Raw genomic sequence first — 20,860 nt, forward strand, 5'->3', positions numbered from 1 at the left:
AAAATAAGCTTATTTTAAATGTCGTTTGTGGAACTACTGAGACAGAATGAGGAAGTCATGTGATAAAGAACTAATTGTGCAAGAAGTGCATGACCAAATGAATTTTATCAGATTTTTTTTCAGCTTTGTTGAGGTATAGTTGACAAATAAATTTTAGTGTGTACATTGTGATTTAATATACATATACATATTTTATCAGATTTAGTGTTTAAAAAAAATTTTTAAACCAGCATTTCTGGAAGAACTGTTAAAATGGTGGCTTCTCAACCTACTGAGTAACAGCATGACCCATCCCCTTCTCAGAAGACCTGTGGCCTAAATGCTGCTGCCTGCTCCCAGATCAGGCAGTGTCCTGGAGGCACTGCTACCAAAGGCCAGGACCTCAGGCAGGTTCACTGGGATTCCTTCACTTTTACTTGTTAATTTGAGCTGCTGATTCACAGTGGGGTGGAGTGGGTGCAGGTCAGAGCCAGTAGCAGTTGCATGGTTGAATGAAAAAGAATGTGTGTGTGTTTTGGGGGAAGATGTCCAGTTTCTTGGGGAGGAAGATGAAGTGTTAACCGGCTTTAGTCTGAGTGTTCCCAGAAAAAGAGTGTTGAAAAGGACAGTTAAAGGAGGCATGCAGCTTCAAGTCTGAGGAGGAGTATTCACCAGCCAGTGTCAGCCACATGGGGATCTCAGAATTTCCTTTCTCTTGCAGCCTAAGGCATAAACTGAAGAAAAAAAAAAAAAAGTGGGCAAGGAGGGGTGAGTCACCAGGTACCCAGAGGGGAAGAAGTTGGAGTCAGTTTGGAAAGCCCTGGATTCCCATCCCAGAGCCTAACCAGAGAGTGTGGCCCGGGCCACACTGACCCTTTACAGGAAAGGGGATAGTTGGAGCAGGAAGTCTCTCCTCATGGGTTCAGCTATAGGCCATTGAATAGGACCCTAAATCCCCAGGCTGTCCACATCAGCATCTCTGGAGGGGGGCTGTGGACATAGCTTTTAACAAGCACCCAGGTGATTTTTGGGCACTGTGTATTAGCTCCCAGAATAGGACCTGGTAGATCTCGGGCACTGGCTGTCTGGTTACAGCTCTAGCTCCCCCCAGCACTGCACTTGCTGAGGAACCCTCAGTTCACAAGCACTCATCCCAGCTAAATATTCTTTTTATTTTTTTTTATTTTGGCCACGCTGTGAGGCATGCGGGATCTTAGTTCCCTGACCAGGGATTGAACATGTGTCCTCTGCAGTGGAAGCGCAGAATCCTAACCACTAGACCACCAGGGAAGTTCCCCCAGCTAACAAATTCTTTATGAAATGTCCCTTCCCTCAGCTCTTTGATTCCATCCATCATTGTTCCAGCTGTGCCTCTCTGCCATCTGACCCAGAAACACTGTGAATTCATAGGCCTCAAGTTTAGGCCACCTGATCTTCTTCTTGTCACTCTCCCCAGGTAAGACCGTATCCTCTCCAATAGCTACTTACTGACCCCTTGACTAGACCTTTGTCTCCAACCCAAATTCCTTTTCTGAGCCTCTTGTAAGCACCTGCTCCAGATATCTCCATCTGGATGTCTCATGCGCCAAATCTGAATCTAAACACTTTTCTTCTCCCCACACCTGCTCCTCCTTGTATTACCTGATTGTCAGTGATGCCACCTTTCCACCTTAGACCTTCACACACTGAACTCCCTGCCTGTCCACCCTCCATCACCTTGTTCCTCAGCTAACTGCTCCTTAACCTCTCTTCAGCTTCACTGTCACTCCCTCCAAGAGACAAAAGCGTGATCCTCCCCACTGGGCCAGGCCCTCTAATTTATTCTCCAAGTACCCCATACTACTCTCATAGAACTAAATATGCATTTAGTAATTATAGAGTCTTTCTGCTTTCCTGAGGACTGTATCCTGGCACCCAGCGGAGTATATGGCACAGGGCTGAATGATGAGTGTTGCAATAAAGGAGCAAAGGGCTTTCAGAGATGTGGGGTTTAAGGAGGTCAAAGATGGCCTAGGTATACCCAGATATACCCAGGTGTATAGGTTGTTAGTTTCCATTCCAGCAGTCAGATTTGGAGTCTACAAATAATCCTCAAAAATCCCTGGGGCTTCCCTGGTAGCACAGTGGTTGAGAGTCTGCCTGCCGATGCAGAGGACATGGTTTCGGGTTCGTGCCCTGGTCCGGGAGGATCCCACATGCCATGGAGCGGCTGGGCCCGTGAGCCATGGCTGCTGAGCCTGCTTGTCCGGAGCCTGTGCTCCGCAACGGGAGAGGCCACGGCAGTGAGAGGCCCGCGGACCGCAAAAAAAAAAAAAGAAAAAAAAAATCCCTGACCCTGTTTTTTTTTTTTGTTTTAAATTTTATTATTTTTTTTACTTGCGGCTGTGTTGGGTTTTCGTTGCTGCACGCGGGCTTTCTCTAGTTGCGGAGAGTGGGGGCTACTCTTCATTGTGGTGCGTGGGCTTCTCATTGCAGTGGCTTCTGTTGCAGAGCACAGGGTCTAGTTGCGCAGGCTTCAGTAGTTGCAGTGCGTGGGCTCAGTAGTTGTAGTGTGCGGGCTCAGTAGTTGTGGCACACAGGCCTAGTTGCTCCATGGCATGTGGGATCTTTCCAGACCAGGGATCGAACCTGTGTCCTCTGCCTTGACAGGCGGATTCTTAACCCCTGTGCCACCCGGGAAGTCCCCCGACCCTGTTTTGTGTGGAAAGTTATTCTCTTTATATTAATTGACAAACACTGGCTGATTCATGCTATACACCAGGCCCTGAGGAGATGACCAGCCCCTTTCCACCTCCCAGACTTTCACCCTCTGGGGAAGCAGACCAGTCACTCACAGATGTAATCAAGACTTTTGGTTCTGAGAGGAGCACAGATAGAGTGGGGTCTCAATGGGGAACAGAGCTCTGCCTTGTTACCTCAGAGGGGGCTCAAAAGCGAGGTGGAGAGGCCTTGCAGCCAGAGGGAGGTGGGCCTGTTTTGATGATGGAGAGAGAGGGAGCCAGAACAAATACAGCCCTTAATGACCTAAGGGCAGGCAGAGGGGGAGGGCAGCAGCAAAGATGCCTGCTTAGGGTTGGAAGAAAAGTTCTTGAGAGTTGGTTAAGACACAGAAGGGGCTTGAGCCAACAATTTGAGCATAAACATTGGAACCCCAAAACTTCTGGACCTTGTTCTGGACTGCTAACACATATCTGGGTGCTTGTCTGTCCCAACAGAAGCTTCACTGCACACAAGCCCTGCAGTCTCTTGTATTGTGATAGGAAGTGCCTCTAGGTCTGTCTCAAGAGATTACTGACAACAGGAACAACAGATGGAGATGTTGGACCTGAGCCATACCTGAGAAGCAGCGCTGGCCTCCAAGATACACGCCTATCCTAAGCCTGACCATGCAATTGCAACTGCAGGGCATGGTCAGAACAACCAGTTGCATACTCTTCTGAGTACCTGAGAGGCAGCAGCCAGTAAGCACAGCATCAGAGCAGATAGAAGCACTGGGTAGCGCTATGCAAAGAAGATCTAGCAAAGTAATGGGGAAAGAAAGTTATGTTGCATAAGCTGCCAACTGTGTAAAGTGGGCTTGTATGGCCCTAACACTTGAGGAGGCTGTTACCAAGTAAGGACTTGCTGCCCAACACACATAGAAGCCAATACTATGGCACCCACTTTTGAGCAAAGAGCTTTATTGCGAGGTTGACCGGCAAGGAGACAGGAGGCAAGGCTCTCAAATATATCTCCCTAATCTGGGGTTTGGTCAAACTTTTTTGAGTTAGGGGAGGATGGGTTCATATGTGGAAGCACTGTTGGGGCATGTTGGGGCAGGTTTTGACTGGAGGGCTTTGGAACTTGGCCATTTATGGTAAGGTATGGTAAAGGGGACTTCAGCACTGGGTCTTCCTGGACAATAGATCTTTCACTTCTGAAAGGGTTCCAGCATTCAGGTTCTGGTCACGTCCGGGTTCTTTTGGTTCTGTGTGGGGGAGGAGGGGTGGAGGTGGAAAAACTTGGTTCCAGGCATTATTAGAATTCAAAATTTCTCCTCTGCTGCATGACTTGCAGTTTTGTTCTGCTATCTCTGAAGAACAACTCAGTATCTTGTTATCAACAGAGCAGGGCCAGTTTGGGTTGGTTCTGCAGTTACAAAGCCACGGACTCTAAATGTAAGTGGGAGCCCATGGTGTTATTTTTTGTGAAGGTCATTTTGAGCAGAGCAAATACTCAGAAAGGAGAGGCCTAACTACTGAGGATAGGCAGTCAGCCTTTGAAATTTCTTCCTCTTTTTGGAATGAAGACTTTCTCTTGTAACAGGGCCTCAGGATGGCCCTGCTGCATGTCCTGAGAGAGGGAGAAATGCTGAGACAGGAGCTAGGATTCCCACATAGGAAAGAGTGAATTCCACAGCAGACAAAATTTTGGGATGTTCAGGCTTAGCTAGGTAATGCCAGCCAAGGAATTGGGGCTTAAGCTCCCAGCCCTATGACAATGAGGTTAGTAGAAAAGGTGTCCCCATCTGACAATGATACAGGACATACACACAGTTCTGCTCACACTCAGCACTTTATTAATGAGAAAGCTGTGGTCTGGGAAAGGGGAGGCTGGGATGGACAGGACCAGTGCCCATCTCGGGGGATTTTCCTGGACATCTGGCATTCCTCCATGCAGGTTTAGAGGAAACACCTTCACGGATAAAATCCCCAGAGGGCAACGCTGGGACTGCCAAGGAGCAGGGGTAGGAGGGGCACCCTAGGCACAGGTGGGCCCCTGAGACAGCAGGGCTTCGATGTCAGGCTCGATGTCGATGGTCAGAAAGCGGCGGCTGTACCTGCGTACGGGCACACCGTCTGGGCCCACCAGGAACTTCTCGAAGTTCCAGGCAACGTCGTTGCGGCACACCGGAGACCAGGTGATGAACTTGGGGTCTGTCATGAGGGCAGTGGCGTCGTCACTAGGCGTGGGCAGAGCCTCCCGAAGGAAAGTGAAGAGCGGATGCGCCTTCTCGCCATTCACCTCACACTTCTCGAAGAGCATGAAGTTGGGCTCGAACCCGCCGCCTGGTCGTACGTACTTGAGGCAATTCAGGATCTCCTCGTTCTTGGCATTTTCCTGCGGGAGGGGAGAGCAGCTGGGACCCGGGGCTGCGAGGGGAAGCGAAGCCTTCTAACTGCAAACATGAAGTTTCTCCATGAGTCACTAGACTCTGGCCTTTCTTGCACAACCCCAGGGTGGACCTCAACCCCAGCCGGGACGAGCGCCGGGAGGGAAGCTAGCCGGTGGCCCGCCTCTCCGCCCCCAGGGCGCGCGGCTGCTGGGCCCGGCGGACGACCCGCCGGCGTTCCTAACCGCGGTCGCACGCCCACCCCCGCTCAGCTCGGCCCGGCGCACCTGATGCCCAAACTGGTTGCACGGGAAGCCGAGCACGACCAGGCCCCGGGGCCCGAGGCGCCGCTGCAGGTCATTCATCTGGGTGTAGTCCCGGACAGTTGTGCCTCAGAGCGACGCCACATTCTCAATGAGCAGTACCTTGCCCCGAAGGGACCCTAAGTTCACAGGCTCCCCGCCGGCCAGCGGACGCGCAGAGAAGGCGTACACCGAGCGCGGCGCTGCTGCCGCCAGGGCGGCCGCCGAGCGCTGAGCAGCACACATGGCGTGGGTGCCCAAAAAGACAGGAGAGAGCTGCGGACTAGACGAACGGGGGGCTGGTAAGCGCCTCCTTTTAACAGGCGGGCGACGGAGGTCATGTGGCTCGGGCACTTTTCCGGCCGCTCCTACCCCCCCTCCCCCGCTCGGTCCCGCCTCATCCGGCCTCTGTCCTACGACTGTGGTCCCGCGAGGCTGGAGGGTGCGGTCGGGCCGGATGCGGACACCGCCCAGACCGTGCCGAGGCGCGGACGCGTTTGGTCCCGCCCAGGGAGCGCAGCGCCGGCACTGTGGCAGTCGCCCGGATTATCCAGCCCAGAGCCCAGGCCGAAGAGGGCTCCGGATTCTTTCTCAGTGGTTCTTCAGGGATTGGGGCCCGGCACGGGGAGACTCGCCAGCAACAGAATCTTTCGCTGCCTGTGGCCACACAGCCCTCCCAGCCTATGCTATATTCCTACTCCCTGAGAACGTGCCCTATTGTCAGGCGCAGAGGGAGTTAATGACTTGTGATGATGGTGCAGTTAGCAGCAGCTGCCAAGGCAAGTCCTCTGTGTTGACACTTCCTGGTTCTAGGAAGGTTAAGTTGGAGGAGGGTGGGCAATGCAGGGGAGAAAGGGGGCGGGCAGCCAGGGCTGGACTCCAAAAGCCAGCTCTTTCTAACCCATTTCCTTGCATTCTGGGGCTGCCCTAGACTGTGTTCTCCTCCTGGCCTCTGGTTTCCCTCCTACTTTTACACCCCCAGTGTGGCACTACCCTTACACAGGTTTTCTGGGGTCACTACGCAGGCCCTGCTCCAGACCCCTGGAGGGGAGCCCAAAAGCATGCAGGGCCAAGAGGACTCAGTCGATTTCAGACCATCCTCAGCTTCATCTGGAGCTCAGGCAAGGAAGTAAAAGACACTGAAAATGGACAGGTAGTAAGAAGAGGAAAATATCACACTAAGATTTGTCCAGAAGAACGGCTGCTTGGAGTACCCCTCAGTCGGCTGCATTCCCTACCCCACCCCACTCTGAACTTGAATGTGACACAAGATAATCATTTCCACCTCTTTGGGAGAAGCCAGGTTAGTGCCAGCTTTGGGGTGGGGGTGGGCAAGCCGGTACTTTGCCCCGTGAAGGAACCTTCCAAGGTGAGCTAGGCAGAATTCATCCTCCATTCCCAGCCCTGGAGAGAGCCAACACAAAAACCAGGATACAGGAAGTTTAGAAAACTGCCTTTATTCTATTAGTAGTTGGAAAAATTAACTGGTACAGAAAAAAAGTTTAGTCAGCTGGAGAGGACAGAGAAACTGTGGGCCACCCAAGAGAACTGGTGGCTCCTCTGGGAGGGAACCTGGATACAGTGAGAAGAGCGAGCACTGTGAACTAGAGCCAGACCCTGCAGTCCAGGTGAGACAGGTTATGCCACCTTCTGAAGTATCTAAGTGCCTCAGGCGTAAAACCAAATTCCTATTTACTTAGCCCAGCTCTGGGGAAGGGGGTACTGGAATATGTGGGGCCGAAAAGGGGAGACATGGCCATCTTTTATCAGAGAAACTGACAAAACAGGAATTTAAAAAATGAATTTTCCATCTGACTTTATTTTCAAATACACTTTCTTTTTTTAAAAAAAACCAATACACTTTCTGTGAGGATGACAAATATCAGTATTAGGAAATCCAATTATACAAAAAATACTACATCTAGTCTGGGGTAGATATATTTATTTTTGGTAACATACATTAAGCGGCACTAATTACACAGTAACTATAAGGTAACTAACATGAAACCACAGAACTGTAACTTTGCCACAGCTACGTGGACTTGGGCCTTTCTGGCTGAGCACATTTTCAAAAAACTGGATTGCCACCCAGAGCTATGCCAATGAAATCTGTTAAAATGAGTAAAGCTCTGAAGTGGTGACTCACCAGAGTACCTTGCAGCTGAAAGATGATAGGCAGGACATGTTAGTTATAAAGTAGTTACAGCCTAATTCACAAAAGTTACCAACTGTTTCTCTTTCTAGAAAGAAGCAAGAAGTTAGGAAATTCCTTGAATTAGCGCCTAGTGTGTCAAGTGGGAGTGCAGAGGAGGGCTGTTAGAGCAGTGTCAGAAGGACCCTGGTGGGTCAGGTGGGTTGGACATCATTAATAATCATGGTTGGCTTCTAAATACTGGTAGCAAGATGACTTCTGATTTGTAATCTTAGGTAAATTATAGATAAATGAAAAAGGCCAGTAATCATACACTAAGATTAATAAACAGCACTTCAAAATTAACCGCATGAGGGCTGTGCTTGCAGCAGGGTTTCACAAGACAAGGCACCCAGATTTTTTCTTCCCACGTCTGGCTTGCAGAGCAGCTCTCGTGGCCATTTCAAAAACCTCCCTCACTCCATCTTTGGTCTTTGCTGAACACTCCATGTACCCAAAAGCACCAATCCTGTTTGCCATATCTCTGCCTTCTTCCGGTTTCACTGGCTCCTAGCAAAGAGAAGAGAGCACTTTTAGTTAACAGCGTTACATACATATAGTAAGTAGGTGTATTCAAATTCAGCTCAAAGACTGCTTTTAAAAAGCTGCCGAGGGCTTCCCTGGTGGTTTAGTGGTTAAGAATCCGCCTGCCAGTGCAGGGGACACGGGTTCGAGCCCTGGTCTGGGAAGATCCCACATGCCACGGAGCAACTAAGCCCGTGAGCCATAACTACTGAGCCTGCGCTCTAGAGCCCGCGAGCCACAGCTACTGAAGCCCGTGTGCCACAACTGCTGAAGCCCGTGCACCTAGAGCCCATGCTCCGCAATAAGAGAAGCCACCGCAATGAGAAGCCCACACACCGCCATGAAGAGTAGCCCCCGCTCACCGCAACTAGAGAAAGCCCGTGCACAGCAACAAAGACCCAATGCAGCCAAAAATTAATTAATTAAATTAAAAAAAAAAAAAAGCTGCCAAACTCCCAGATTTGAGTTCTGTCTTATGACACTCATATGGGGTGACCCCCACCTCCAATATATAAAAAATCCCTGTCAAACATGCTCTTCTCTGGGAAGTAGAGAGAAAAGGAGAGGCCAGAGAAGCCCTAGAGGGTTGAGGGAATCAAGGGCAAAATTACTCAAGCTGTTGATCCAGGGTAAGCCCTTGGGTCTTGTAGTTAGCTTCACAGAGGACTCAATGCTCAGGGAAGGAAACATCCTGACCTTCACATTCAGGCGGAGAAACCTCAGGAGAACCCGTGCAAAACACCTCAAGGCACTCCTCCTGCAGTGGGGAAGTCCTATCATTGGGCCACCTGGCTTCTCAGAAGCCAAGATGTCACCTCCACCATCACTTTTTTTAAATTTTTTTTTATGTTTTTGTTTTTTTTTTTTTTTTGCGGTATGCGGGCCTCTTCCGTTGCAGAGCACAGGCTCCGGACGCGCAGGCCCAGCGGCCATGGCTCATGGGCCCAGCCGCTCCGCGGCATGTGGGATCCTCCCGGACCGGGACACGAACCCGTGTCCCCTGAATCAGCAGGCAGACTCCCAACCACTGCGCCACCAGGGAAGCCCCACCATCACTTTTATAAAGGCATTAGGGCTCTGTTTGGACTCCCTGCCATCAGGATTTCCTGATTCTTCAGTTGCCCCCAATTTATCTTTAGCCTCACATATACGAAAGTAATAACTGGAGAGGGAAATCAAGAGCCTGATAAAGTTCCTGCATCTGAAGCACTGACTATTGCTGTGATGGTCCTTTCTCAGGCAGGCAATCTTTGAAGCACAGCACTACCTCACAAGAGAGGTTCCATCTTACAGGACTAGGGAGTTTTAGGGACCCCCTCTGTGCAGGCCCGAGTCAGTGAGGGCAGGATGGACAGAGAGAGGTTTCTGGGACTTTCTCTGAAACAGCCTGGCCTTTGGGGGTTTCTGCTGGGTTCCCTGAACCTCGAACCCAGGCCCCGAGTTTAAGAATGCTGCAGGAAGACAGAGCCCTGCCCTAGACCATACCTGCTTCATCTTGGCTAGCTCCCGCCTTGTGTGCTCATCATTTCGAAGATCCTTCTTGTTCCCAACCAGGATGATGGGCACGTTGGGACAGAAATGCTTGACTTCTGGAGTCCATTTTTCTGGGATGTTTTCTGAAAGAAGCAAAATGCACATAATTTGGGGATACATATAATTCTATCTTGAAGAATCTCCAAAAACCCTAGTTAAATTGCAAAGAAACTTCTTGAGAAATATGCCTGACATTTAATGGAATTTCACTAGTTTCAAAACCATGAGAAAGGTAAAATCTAACCCCCCTTCTCTTAAGCACAGAATCACCAGCTTTTCTCAGACCCACCAAGGAGCTCAGCTCCTCTGGAAGTGGCACCAGGTAAAGGCTCTGGAGGAGCAAAGGATGGCTCCAACCTTCGCCCCACTCCCTCTGCTACAGCTACACTGGACTCCTTCCTTCTGCCTGGGTAGCTCTTTTGTTGGCTATCTGTGTTGGCCTCCCTCACCTACTTCAGGTCTCTGCTCAGAGGTTTCCTTTTCAGTAAGGTGGCTGACCATCCTATGGTCATCTTCTAAAACAGCATACTACCATGGCCTATTCCATACCCACCTCTATGAATGTTATTTGTAACATTTCTTGCTATCAGACTTACTGTGGTTTTTGCTCTTCTGTCTCCCTTCATCTAGAATATAGGTTCCATAAGTAAGCACTCAATAATTATTTGCTGAATATATAAAATTATTACTCCAGGGCTTCCCTGGTGGCGCAGTGGTTGAGAGTCCGCCTGCCAATGCAGGGGACACGGGTTCGTGCCCCGGTCCGGGAAGATCCCACATGCCGCGGAGCGGCTGGGCCCGTGAGCCATGGCCGCTGAGCCTGCGCGTCCGGAGCCTGTGCTCCGCAACGGGAGAGGCCACAACAGTGAGAGGCCCACGTACCGCAAAAAAACAAAAAAACAAAACAAAAAAAAAACAAAACAAAAAAAATATTACTCCAATAGTCCCCCCCCAACCCCCCGGAATTCAGGACATGTAAACTGAAATGAATTGCCTCTGTCTCATCTTCACTTTTCATAAATGATTTTAAAACATAATTTTTTACTTTTTAATTCAGTGATCGCAATCGCCTATGACTGCTCCCACCTCCAAAGTAATCTGATCATATCAGGACATATCACTTTACATGGATTTACACTGGGGTGCTTTAGAGGCCACTGGGAATTCCATAAAGCCAGAGAAAAGGAATCCTTATCTAAGATCAAGGGTCAGCAAATGAAATTTTGCCCAGAGTCTACTTTTATATGTGAAGTTTTACTGGAACAGAGCCAAGCTCTGTTGTGCTACAACAGCAGAGTTGAGTAGTTGTGGCAAAGTTCAGGAGATCCAACAGAGAACACATGGCCAACAAAGCCTAAAATATTTACTATTTGGCCTTTTACATAAGTTTGTTGACCCCAGGCCTCAACTAGAATCTAGACTCTAGACCAACTGCCAGTGAGACAGCAGAGGTTCCAAAAAGTAAACTACTGTTACAGGGTTGGCCAGCAACAGGGCTGAAACCTGCACACCAACATTCTGATTGCTGATCAAACTTGTTATCCTACACCTAGACTCAGTGCCATGGTCTAACATCCAACCAGGTAAAAACAAAGTCCAGCATTAGGTTCACATTAGCTTTTCAGTTTCCTGATATAGACGTTTGAGTTCCCAAGACACATTTTACCAGGGCAAACTACCAGTGTACTTCTCTCCTACTCCCTAGCCAAGATAAGAGAATTTTTAAAAGGCCCTTGGCAAAACCAAGCTAATTCAGTCAGCTCAGCAAAGGGGCACTACCTACCTATCATACTACTGCAGTGACCAGCAGTCTCTCCAGGTATGTTTGTATTTCAGAGAGGGGGATCAATCTCTCTTTGCCTCTTTACTTTCTACCTCTGCTCTCCTCCCTAGGACCTGCCCTCTGGGGGAGAGGATAACAAGAAACAAGTCATAGTAAACAAACAGAGGTCAAAAGCTGAAGACTTCCTTCGAGACCAGCAGACACAGTCTTAAAAGAAAAATGTGAGACTGAAGAAGAGTAACTTTTTTGCTCTGAAGGTACTTTGTCCCTAAAGGATTATACCTTGGATGAGGCGGCAAAGGGCACACAATCCTCCTCATTCCTATAGGCAAAGTCCATGATGTGTGTGTCTGAGGGGAAGGTGTCACATGGCTCCATTCTCTCTCTAAAGCTCAGCCTCTAGGGGCTTCTAACAGTCCCCCCAAAGGAAGGCAGATTAATTTGAAAACCAAAACTAAAACACAACTGTTAAAAACGAACCAAAGTGAAACAATGGCAGAGAGCACCCACTCTGTCTCAGTTCTGGGAGATATTGCACAGGGGACTCAATCTCAGCTTGGCTCCTTGGGCTGCATGACCTTGAGCAAGTGGTTCAAAGTCTCGGAGCACCTCCCCCAGTACTGTCATTAAAGTGAGTACAAGCATGACACAGAAAGGGTCACTCTAACCCTAACTCCCCAGCAACAGCCCAGGCCACCAGCAGGTCCTCAACAGTCGTCTGTATTAATGATAATCTCCTTGGCCCACATGCTGCCTGTAAAAACAGAGCACTGCAGCACCAAGCAAGACATTTCATCATCTTCAGTACAAACCGAAAGCACGTTCTGTTTCAGGCCTTGCTGCCTTGTTTTGCAAAGTGTGAGGTCAGCATCATTCCCTCTTTTTTTTGAAGGAAAGCAGCTTCTGAAATATGTGGCCAACTAAGCTAGTGGAATGTCAGGTTCAAGTCTCTATTAGCTAAGACACTTTATAAAAAGGCTAAAATAGGGCTTAGAAACATTACCAGGAATCAACAAGTCATCAGTCGGTCTAGATTTTGGGAAGCAGCAGTCTCAATATCAAGTACTGAAAAAAGGTGTGGACACCCAAAGAATACCTTCCCCAAATCTTAGTCCAAAAAATAGCTTTGGGGAATGCCCTGGCAGTCCAGTGGTTAGGACTCCATGCTTTCACTGCTGAGGGTGCAGGTTCAATGCCCTGGTCGGGGCAAGCTGTGCAGCGCAGCAGCCCCCCCGCCCCCCGCCAACCAAAAAAATAGCTTTGTATTCGGAACCCAACTACTTTACAAGGTAGACATGGCAGTCATGGGAGACCTAGGCTGAAAAGGGACTCAGGGCTCAGGCTCTACAGTCCCAAGGCTCTAGGACTCTGGCCAGTGATGATTCTTTCTCTGAAACTCATGTCTGCTTTTCAGTCACTTGATGCCCAGAAAGGACCTGAGAAACCAAAGGTCGGCCAGGCACACAGGCAGTGACAAACATCAGGCTGCAGGGCTACTCACCTAAACTATCAGGGCTGTCAATGGAGAAACACATCAGTATAACATCAGTATCCGGGTAGGAGAGAGGCCTCAAGCGATCATAATCTTCCTGCCCAGCTGTGTCCCACAAAGCCAACTCTACCTATGATAGGAAAAATAAACATAGGAGTGCAGGTTAATCCCACCACTTACTTTCAGAAGAAGTGACACTTAACACAGTACCTTCAAATGATAGACTGTCCAAAATAGTAAAATACAGGAGTGTTCACTTTTATTAGAATCAAGCCTGAAGGTGGGAAGGGGTATTTAAATTGTTTTAGGTTGAAACTTCTCAAAATTTCAAATTTTATAAACAGATGCTAGAATTGAATAAAGTACCTAATTCAAAATGTCAAGTTAAAAATAACTTTGTAGGGACTTCTCTGGTGGCGCAGTGGTTAAGAATCCACCTGCCAATGCAGGGAAACACGGGTTCGATCCCTGGTCTGGGAAGATCTCACATGCCGTGGAGCAGCTGAGCCCATGTGCTGCAACTACTGAGCCTGCGCGCTAGAGCCCATGAGCCACAACTACTGAAGCCCGTGTGCCTAGAGCCCATGCTCTGCAACAAGAGAAGTCACTGCAACAGGAAGCCCACACACCGCAACGAAGAGTAGCGCACGCTCGATGCAACTAGAGAAAGCCCACGCACAGCAACGAAGACCCAATGCAACCAAATAAATAAATAAAAAACTTTGTAGCTTATAAGTACTTAATTACAAATAACATTCTACATAGGAAAGAAAGTGAATGAACAAGAGGGGAAATCAACTGTAAACAACATGCTACTAGGTATACAAGGCAAGAGGGAAAAACCAGAACAAGTAACTTTTCCTAATATATTCTCACTCAACCATTTCCTCACTTTGTCTCATCATTCTGCTCCAATGTGGAAACATGGAAACAAGACTGTATTTGAGTTGATGGTAAGAAAAGACACCATCCTGGGTGTTAGGCAAGGTCTGAGCTGACAAGAAAGGCCTATGGCTCTGCCTTTGCTGCTCAAAAAAATGTCTGAATGGCTGAATGAAAGCATCACATAGGTAGGAGGGTACTCCTTTCACACCTGGGAACCTACTCACTTTCCAGTGGTAGGAGGGCAAACTGATGTCTGGGCTCTGGACATAGCCCCGCTTCCACACTGTGCAGCACTGCAGTCAGCCCTGTCACTTCTTCTTACAGTCATAGTGGATTTTTAACACCCTTTGCTCAGGAGCCCTCTGGGGCTCAAGGAGTTCGGGAGAACTCCAATGCCTAGGATAGCCTTCTATTCCTAACACTTTCAGAGCCCATATTTCAGAGTTTCTAAATATTATTCCTACCTGAAAGTTGATGGCTAATTATCTCTTCCACCTTGAACCTCTGTCCCAGGATATGTCACTCACAACTTCCACATGTCCCATTGCGCCTCTGTCACACACACATACCATCAGCTTGGTATAGGAATCTGTGACATACTGATGCCCAGTCCTCACAGCTGGTCTGATCTCAGGATGGTACAGCGCATTCATTCTCTGCCAAATCCCACTCCTCTGGCTCCTCCACACCTCATGGGTATTCAGTCAGACACAAGAGCCAACTCTGATTGTCTCCTGATAAATGATTTCAGGGTGTCAGGACTGTCTCATGTCAGAATGGGCCTTTCTATTTTTGGTAGGTCTATTTCTTGAACTATGATCACCCAGAATTTTGGATGGTTCCCTAGGCTCTGTTAGTGCATACTTTTATGAGAATATTTGCAGGAGGTGCCCTCTCCCACTCTGGGGCTACCAACTCGCTCTAAGGTAGGTAGCTAGACTGTGATATCCTCTTCCAGATCAAGTACCTTTCTTTTAGGGTTTCTCTCCCTGGGTGAAGGGCTCCCCTATTTTGCCAGCATCAGGCACGTTCAAGGTTGGCAGAGCAAGAAAGATATTCATAGATCATTCCTCAAGGTTTATAAGTCAAAGTTCCTAAATTTCCTTTTAAAAAAATATTTATTTATTTATTTGGCTGCACCAGGTCTCAAGGTTTGTAAGTCCCTACATTTCTTTTTATTTCTTAAAAAGTTATTTATTCATTTGTTTGTTTATTTGGCTGTGCTGGGTCTTAGTCGAGGCACGTGGAATCTTTGTTGCCACGTGCAAGATCTTTGTTGGGGCACGTAGGATCTTTTAGTTGTGGCACGTAGGATCTTTTAGTTGTGGCATGTGGGATCTAGTTCCCTGACTAGGGATCAAACCTGGGCCCCCTGCACTGGGAGCATGGAGTCTTAACCACTGGACCACCAAGGAAGTCCCAAAGTCCCTAAATTTCTTAAAGGTAAGATCCTGGTCATTCCAAGACACCAAGGCACAGATGATGTTTCAAAGACAACAGAAGAGTCATTACTATCCCCAAAACATATATACTGCCACAGGTGGAAAAGACTCTCCCAAATGATGGTCACAGACACATAGCAACTAACAGCTGTCATTCTCTGAATGACAAGATAAAACCAGCAATATACATTCAAGTAGGCTTTTGAGAAATGTGCTATGAAAATACCAACCTAATCCTGTTTTCCTCAAGCCACTGGGTCTTTCTCTGTATGCATGGCAATCAATCTAAATTAGATGAGAGGGCTGTTATGTGACAGCAGGCCCAAAGATCTCAGCACATTTTCACAGCTTGTCACAACTGGGCCCTGTCTCTACACAAAACCAATCTTCCTATCAGGCCCACAGAAACCCTGTATTCAAGCATCATGCAGAGAACTGACGAAAGTTGAATTGGCAGCACAGTACTGATGGGCCACCTGCAGGGTAGGACCCAGACAAAGTTCTGTTACGCTTGAATTCATGTGTTTTTTTCATCCATTCTTGACAAGAAGGGTGCCTTGGGGTTCCTAATGGCATGAGAGCAATCATTGTGGCCCACACGGCAACTGGATAAACTATAAAAGACGGTTCTGAGTATGCTCTTGTTCAGACCAACTTGTCAAGTGCTTTGGTGCTTCCAAATGCCTCAGTCACTTCACAGACCCCCAATGTCAACTGTAAAATAGCTTAAACCACTTTACAAATGAAAGTGGCTCAAATATTAGGCAGCTTACTCATGGTCATAGAAGTATCAAGATACCCTATGAGGGACTCTAGAATTCTAAGCAGCTGGCCTAATGTGCTTTCCATTACACAGTCCCACAAAATGAGGCTAGGTAATACTGGGACAGAAAGGGATAACAGGTAAAGCAAGAATATGAGAAGGAAGAAAGGAGACAGAATTGTGGAAGCCAATAAATTAGGTGCTAGCAGCATGAGACATGTGACTGAATGCCTTAAGAGGACTGAGTGTGTTGGAAAAGAGCCCCTTGTTCTAGTTTTCTTTTCAGCTAACCCATTTGCAATGAGAATTTCATTCCTCTTCAAAAGATGTATAGGAATCTGGATAAAATATTATTTTGACAACAAAAGGGAGCAGAAGAGGAAAAAAAAAAAAAATCTAATTCCAGAATAGCTTTGCTCCAGTCTTGCTGGTGGGCTTTCAGGGCAGACAGGAGGAAACACTGGTCCTCACCACCAGTGGCAGGTAATTGAAGCAAATGTAGCAGCCTGTTTATGTTAAAGTAAAAAAACATTAAAAAAAATTAAATGTGACGATGTTGTTTAACACTGCTGGTGGTATAGATCAGTACAACCCTTTAGAAGCATAATCAATAAGGACCCGTTGACCTAGTAATCTCAAACTTCAGCACTTAATGAAATACTATGACAGAAAAAAAAGTCCATCCATACAAAGAGGTTCATTTTAGTATGATCCATTTGGCAACAAACTAAATTTCAAATATAAATAAAGCTAGAAAGAACACATATTCTAAGGCTTCCCCCTGTGAAATACATATGAATGTGGACAAAGTCTAGATGGTAACAGTTAAAAATGAACAAAACTGAGCTAAAAGGCAGGATGAGAATGGATCTCTCATTCTAACATTTTTGTTATTGTTATATTGTGTACTGAAGAGACAAAAAGGCCTAATTCTCTCCAGGCTCTATGAATAGCCTAACATGCAAAATAGTACCAGTTGTTATGAAAAGTATACTCACCTGCTTTCCGTCCACTTCAATATCTGCCACATAGTTCTCAAACACCGTAGGTACATACACCTCTGGGAACTGGTCCTTGCTAAAGACAATGAGCAAGCAAGTCTTGCCACAGGCTCCATCTCCAACAATCACCAGTTTCTTCCGGATGGCAGCCATTGCTGAAACACAAGACAACAGCGTTGTCTAGAATGCACAACAAGCTGTAATAGCTTCAGTCTACGGCACACACTTTTCTGACCATGGAGCACAAGCCTTTAGTAGCACACCAAAATATAAAATGATAGTACACCTTTCCACTTGGCACCAAAAAGTCATACCAAAAACCCGTAACTAGGGGGATTCCCTGGTGGCGCAGTGGTTGAGAATCTGCCTGCCAATGCAGGGGACACGGGTTCCAGCCCTGGTCTGGGAGGATCCCACGTGCCGCAGAGCAACTAGGCCCATGAGCCACCAACTACTGAGCCTGTGCTCCGCGATGAGAGGCCGCGATAGTGAGAGGCCCGCGCACCGCGATGAAGAGTGGCCCCCGCTTGCCCCAACTAGAGAAAGCCCTCACACAGAAACGAAGACCCAACACAGCCAAAAATAAATATTTATTTTTAAAAAGAATGCAACATAATTCTTTAAAAAAAAACAAACAAAAAACCCATAACTAACATACTTAATGATGAACACATTGAAAGCTTTCCCCCAAGACCAGGAACAAGTCAAGAAAGTCCACTCTTGCCACTTCTAAGGAGGTTCTAGCAATTACGCAAAAGGCAACATAAAAGACATCCAGATTGGAAAAGAAGTAAAATTATCTTAATTTGCAGATGACATAATCTTACATATGGGAAATCCTAAGGAACCCAGTAAAAAACTATTAGAACTAATAAATTCGGCAAGGTTGCAGGATACAAGGTCAACATACAAAAATCAATTGTATTTCTATTCCCTAGCAATGAACAAACTGAAAATGAAATTAAGAAAACAATTTCACTTACAATAGCATCAAAAAGAACAAGATAGGAATAAATTTAACAAAAGAAGTACAAAACATACTCTTGAAAACTTAAACAATGTTGAGAGAAACTAAAGATCTAAATAAATGTAAAGACATTCATGTTTATGGACTAAAAGACAATATTGTTAAATGGCAATATCCTCCAAATTAATCTACAGATTCAACACCATCCCTATCAAAATCCCAGCTGGCTTCTTTGCAGAAATTGACAAACGGGTCAGAAAATGCACATGGAAATTCAATGGACCCAGAATGGCCAAAACAATCATAAAAATGAAGAGCAAAGTTGCAGGACTTACACTTCCTGATTTCAAAACTTACTATAAAGGTACAGTAATCAAGATAGTGTTGCACTGTCATAAAGACAGACGTATAGGTGTTTTGCGTATGTGGGATGAAACAGGAAGGTGAAGATGGCAGCAGCCAGGACGGGGGTCCTGGGAGTCCGATGGCTGCAAAGGGCAGCCCGAAACGTGGTGCCAATGGGTGCACGGACAGGTATGGTGATTACCTGAAGCTCCCTGACCACTCACAGCAGGAGAGGGACCCATGGTATGACCGGGACCACCCACACCTGTGGTTGAACTGGGGTGAACCGATGCACTGGGACCTAGACATGTATATCAGGAACCGTGTGGACATGTCCCCCACTCCTGTTTCTTGGAATCTTATGTGTAAGCACCTCTTCGGCTTCGTGGCCTTCATGCTGTTCATGTTTTGGGTAAGGGAGACTTACCCCATTTACCAGCCTGTGGGGCCAAAGCAGTATCCTTACAACAATCTGTATCTGGAACGAGGTGGCAATCCCAACAAAGAACCTGAGCTAGTGTTTCACTATGAGATCTGAGGAGGCTTCGTGGGCTTTGTACCCCCTAACTGACTCTTTAATCCTAGAGATTTTACCTTAATGAAATCCCTAATAAAACTTAGTGCCGTGGTTAAAAAAAAAAAAGACATGTATAGATCAATAGAGTAGAAGTGAGAATCCAGAAATAATCCCTCACCTTAGGGTCAAACAATTTTCAACGAGGATGCCAAGACAATCCAATAGAGGAAAAACAGCCTTTTCAACAAATGGTGCTGAGACAACTGAATAGATATATACAAAAGAAGGAAATTAGAACTCTACCTCACATCATACACAAAATTAACTCAAGATGGATTACAGACCCAAATGTAAGAGCTAAAACCATAAAAGACGTTTTTTAATTAACCAGCCAACAACAACAAAAAACATAGTAGGGCTTCCCTGGTGGTGCAGTGGTTAAGAACCTGCCTGCCAATGCAGGGTACAAGGGTTCAAGCCCTGGTCCGGGAAGATCCCACATGCCGCAGAGCAAGTAAGCCTGTGTGCCACAACCACTGAGCCTGCATTCTAGAGCCCGCGAGCCACAACTACTGAGCCGGCGTGCCACAGCTACTGCAGCCTGCGCGCCTAGAGCCCACCTGTGCTCTGCAGCAAAGAGAAGCCACCGCAATGAAGCCCACGCACCGCAACTAAGAGTAGCCCCCACTCACCTCAACTAGAGAAAGCCCGCGTGCAGCAAGACCCAACGCAGAGAAAAAAAAAGAAAGAAAGAAAGAAAAAACCACAGTAAAATACACATAAAATCTACCACTTAAACAAATCTTAAGTAATAACTTTGGTGGCATTACTCACATTCAACACTGTTGTGCAACCACCACCACCAGTCATTTCCACAACTTTTTTCACCTTCCAAAACCTAAGTTCTATATTCATTAAACAATAACTCCCCATTTCCCCTACCTCCCCTCTGGCAACCATCATTCTACTTTCTGCCTCTATGAATTTTACTACTATAGCTACCTCTTGTAAGTGGAATCATACAGTATTTGTCCTTTTGTGACTGGCTTATTTCACTAAACATGTCTTCGAGGTTTCTTCACTTTGTAGCATGTGTCAGAATTTCCTTTAAGACTGAATAATACTCCATTGTATCAATATGTATATACCACATCTTATTTATTCATTCATCTGCTGACACTTGGGTTGCTTCCACCTTTTGGTTATTGTGAATAATATATTTATCACAATATACTGTGGATAGTATATTCACAAATATATCCATCACCAGGAACCAAAGAAAAAAGATAAACTGGACTTCATAAAAAATTTTAAAACTTTTGTGGTTAAAGAGACAGCATCAAGAAAATGAGAAAACAACCCAAAGAATAGGAGCAATGTTTGCAAATAACATATCTGATAAGGGACTTGTATCTAGAATACATAAAAAACTCTTACAACTGAACAACAAAAAAAGCAGCTTAGGTTGGTAGTCTGGCTCAGAGCCTCTCGTCGCAGTCAAGGTTGATTTGGACCCAGAATATATAAAGAACTCCTACAACTCAATAATAGCTAGACAAATAATCCAATTTAAAAATGGGCAAAGGGGACTTTCCTGGTGGCACACTGGTTAAGAATCCGCCTGCCAATGCAGGGTACACGGGTTCAAGTCCTGGTCCAGGAAGATCCCACGTGCCTCCGAGCAACTAAGCCCGCACGTCACAACTACTGAAACCTGCGTGCCTAGAGCCCATGCTCCGGAACAAGAGAAGCCACTGCGACGAGAAGCCCACGCACCACAACAAAGAGCAGCTTGATGCAACTAGATAAAGCCTGCACGCAGCAACGAAGACCCAACGCAGAAATAAATTAATTAATTTTTAAAAATGGGCAAAGGATCCGACTAGATCTATGACCCAGCAATTCTACTCTAAGAGAAATGGAAATGTGTCCACACAAAAACTTTACATGAGGGCTTCCCAGGTGGCGCAGTGGTTGAGAGTCTGCCTGCCGATGCAGGGGACACGGGTTCGTGCCCCGGTCCGGGAAGATCCCACATGCCGC

General features: G+C 46.8%; 2 protein-coding genes across 5 annotated transcripts in view; both read right to left on the reverse strand.

The window, feature by feature from the left end:
* Window positions 1-4,546: 4,546 nt before the first annotated feature.
* On the reverse strand, window positions 4,547-5,619 carry GPX1 (glutathione peroxidase 1). The gene is given in 2 exon segments (XM_007472085.1): window positions 4,547-5,079; window positions 5,359-5,619. Coding segments are annotated over 2 exon segments (621 nt in total). The 3' UTR covers window positions 4,547-4,719.
* Window positions 5,620-6,814: 1,195 nt separating this feature from the next.
* The window catches only part of RHOA (ras homolog family member A), a 51,833-nt gene continuing 37,787 nt past the window's right edge, over window positions 6,815-20,860 (reverse strand). For 3 of the 4 annotated variants that reach the window (XM_007446198.1, XM_007446197.1, XM_007446196.1), the window contains 4 exons: window positions 16,986-17,143; window positions 12,907-13,027; window positions 9,575-9,705; window positions 6,815-8,074 (listed from right to left, as the gene is read on the reverse strand). In XM_007446198.1, coding sequence (XP_007446260.1) covers window positions 7,901-8,074; window positions 9,575-9,705; window positions 12,907-13,027; window positions 16,986-17,141 — 582 coding nt within the window. In that variant the 5' untranslated portion in view covers window positions 17,142-17,143 and the 3' untranslated portion in view covers window positions 6,815-7,900. The remainder of the gene's footprint in view (window positions 8,075-9,574; window positions 9,706-12,906; window positions 13,028-16,985; window positions 17,144-20,860) is intronic. The other variant, XM_007446199.1, reaches the window with a different exon arrangement.

This window comes from Lipotes vexillifer, unplaced genomic scaffold, assembly GCF_000442215.2.
Source record: "Lipotes vexillifer unplaced genomic scaffold, Lipotes_vexillifer_v1.1 scaffold491, whole genome shotgun sequence".
NCBI classification, from domain to species: Eukaryota; Metazoa; Chordata; class Mammalia; order Artiodactyla; family Lipotidae; genus Lipotes; species Lipotes vexillifer.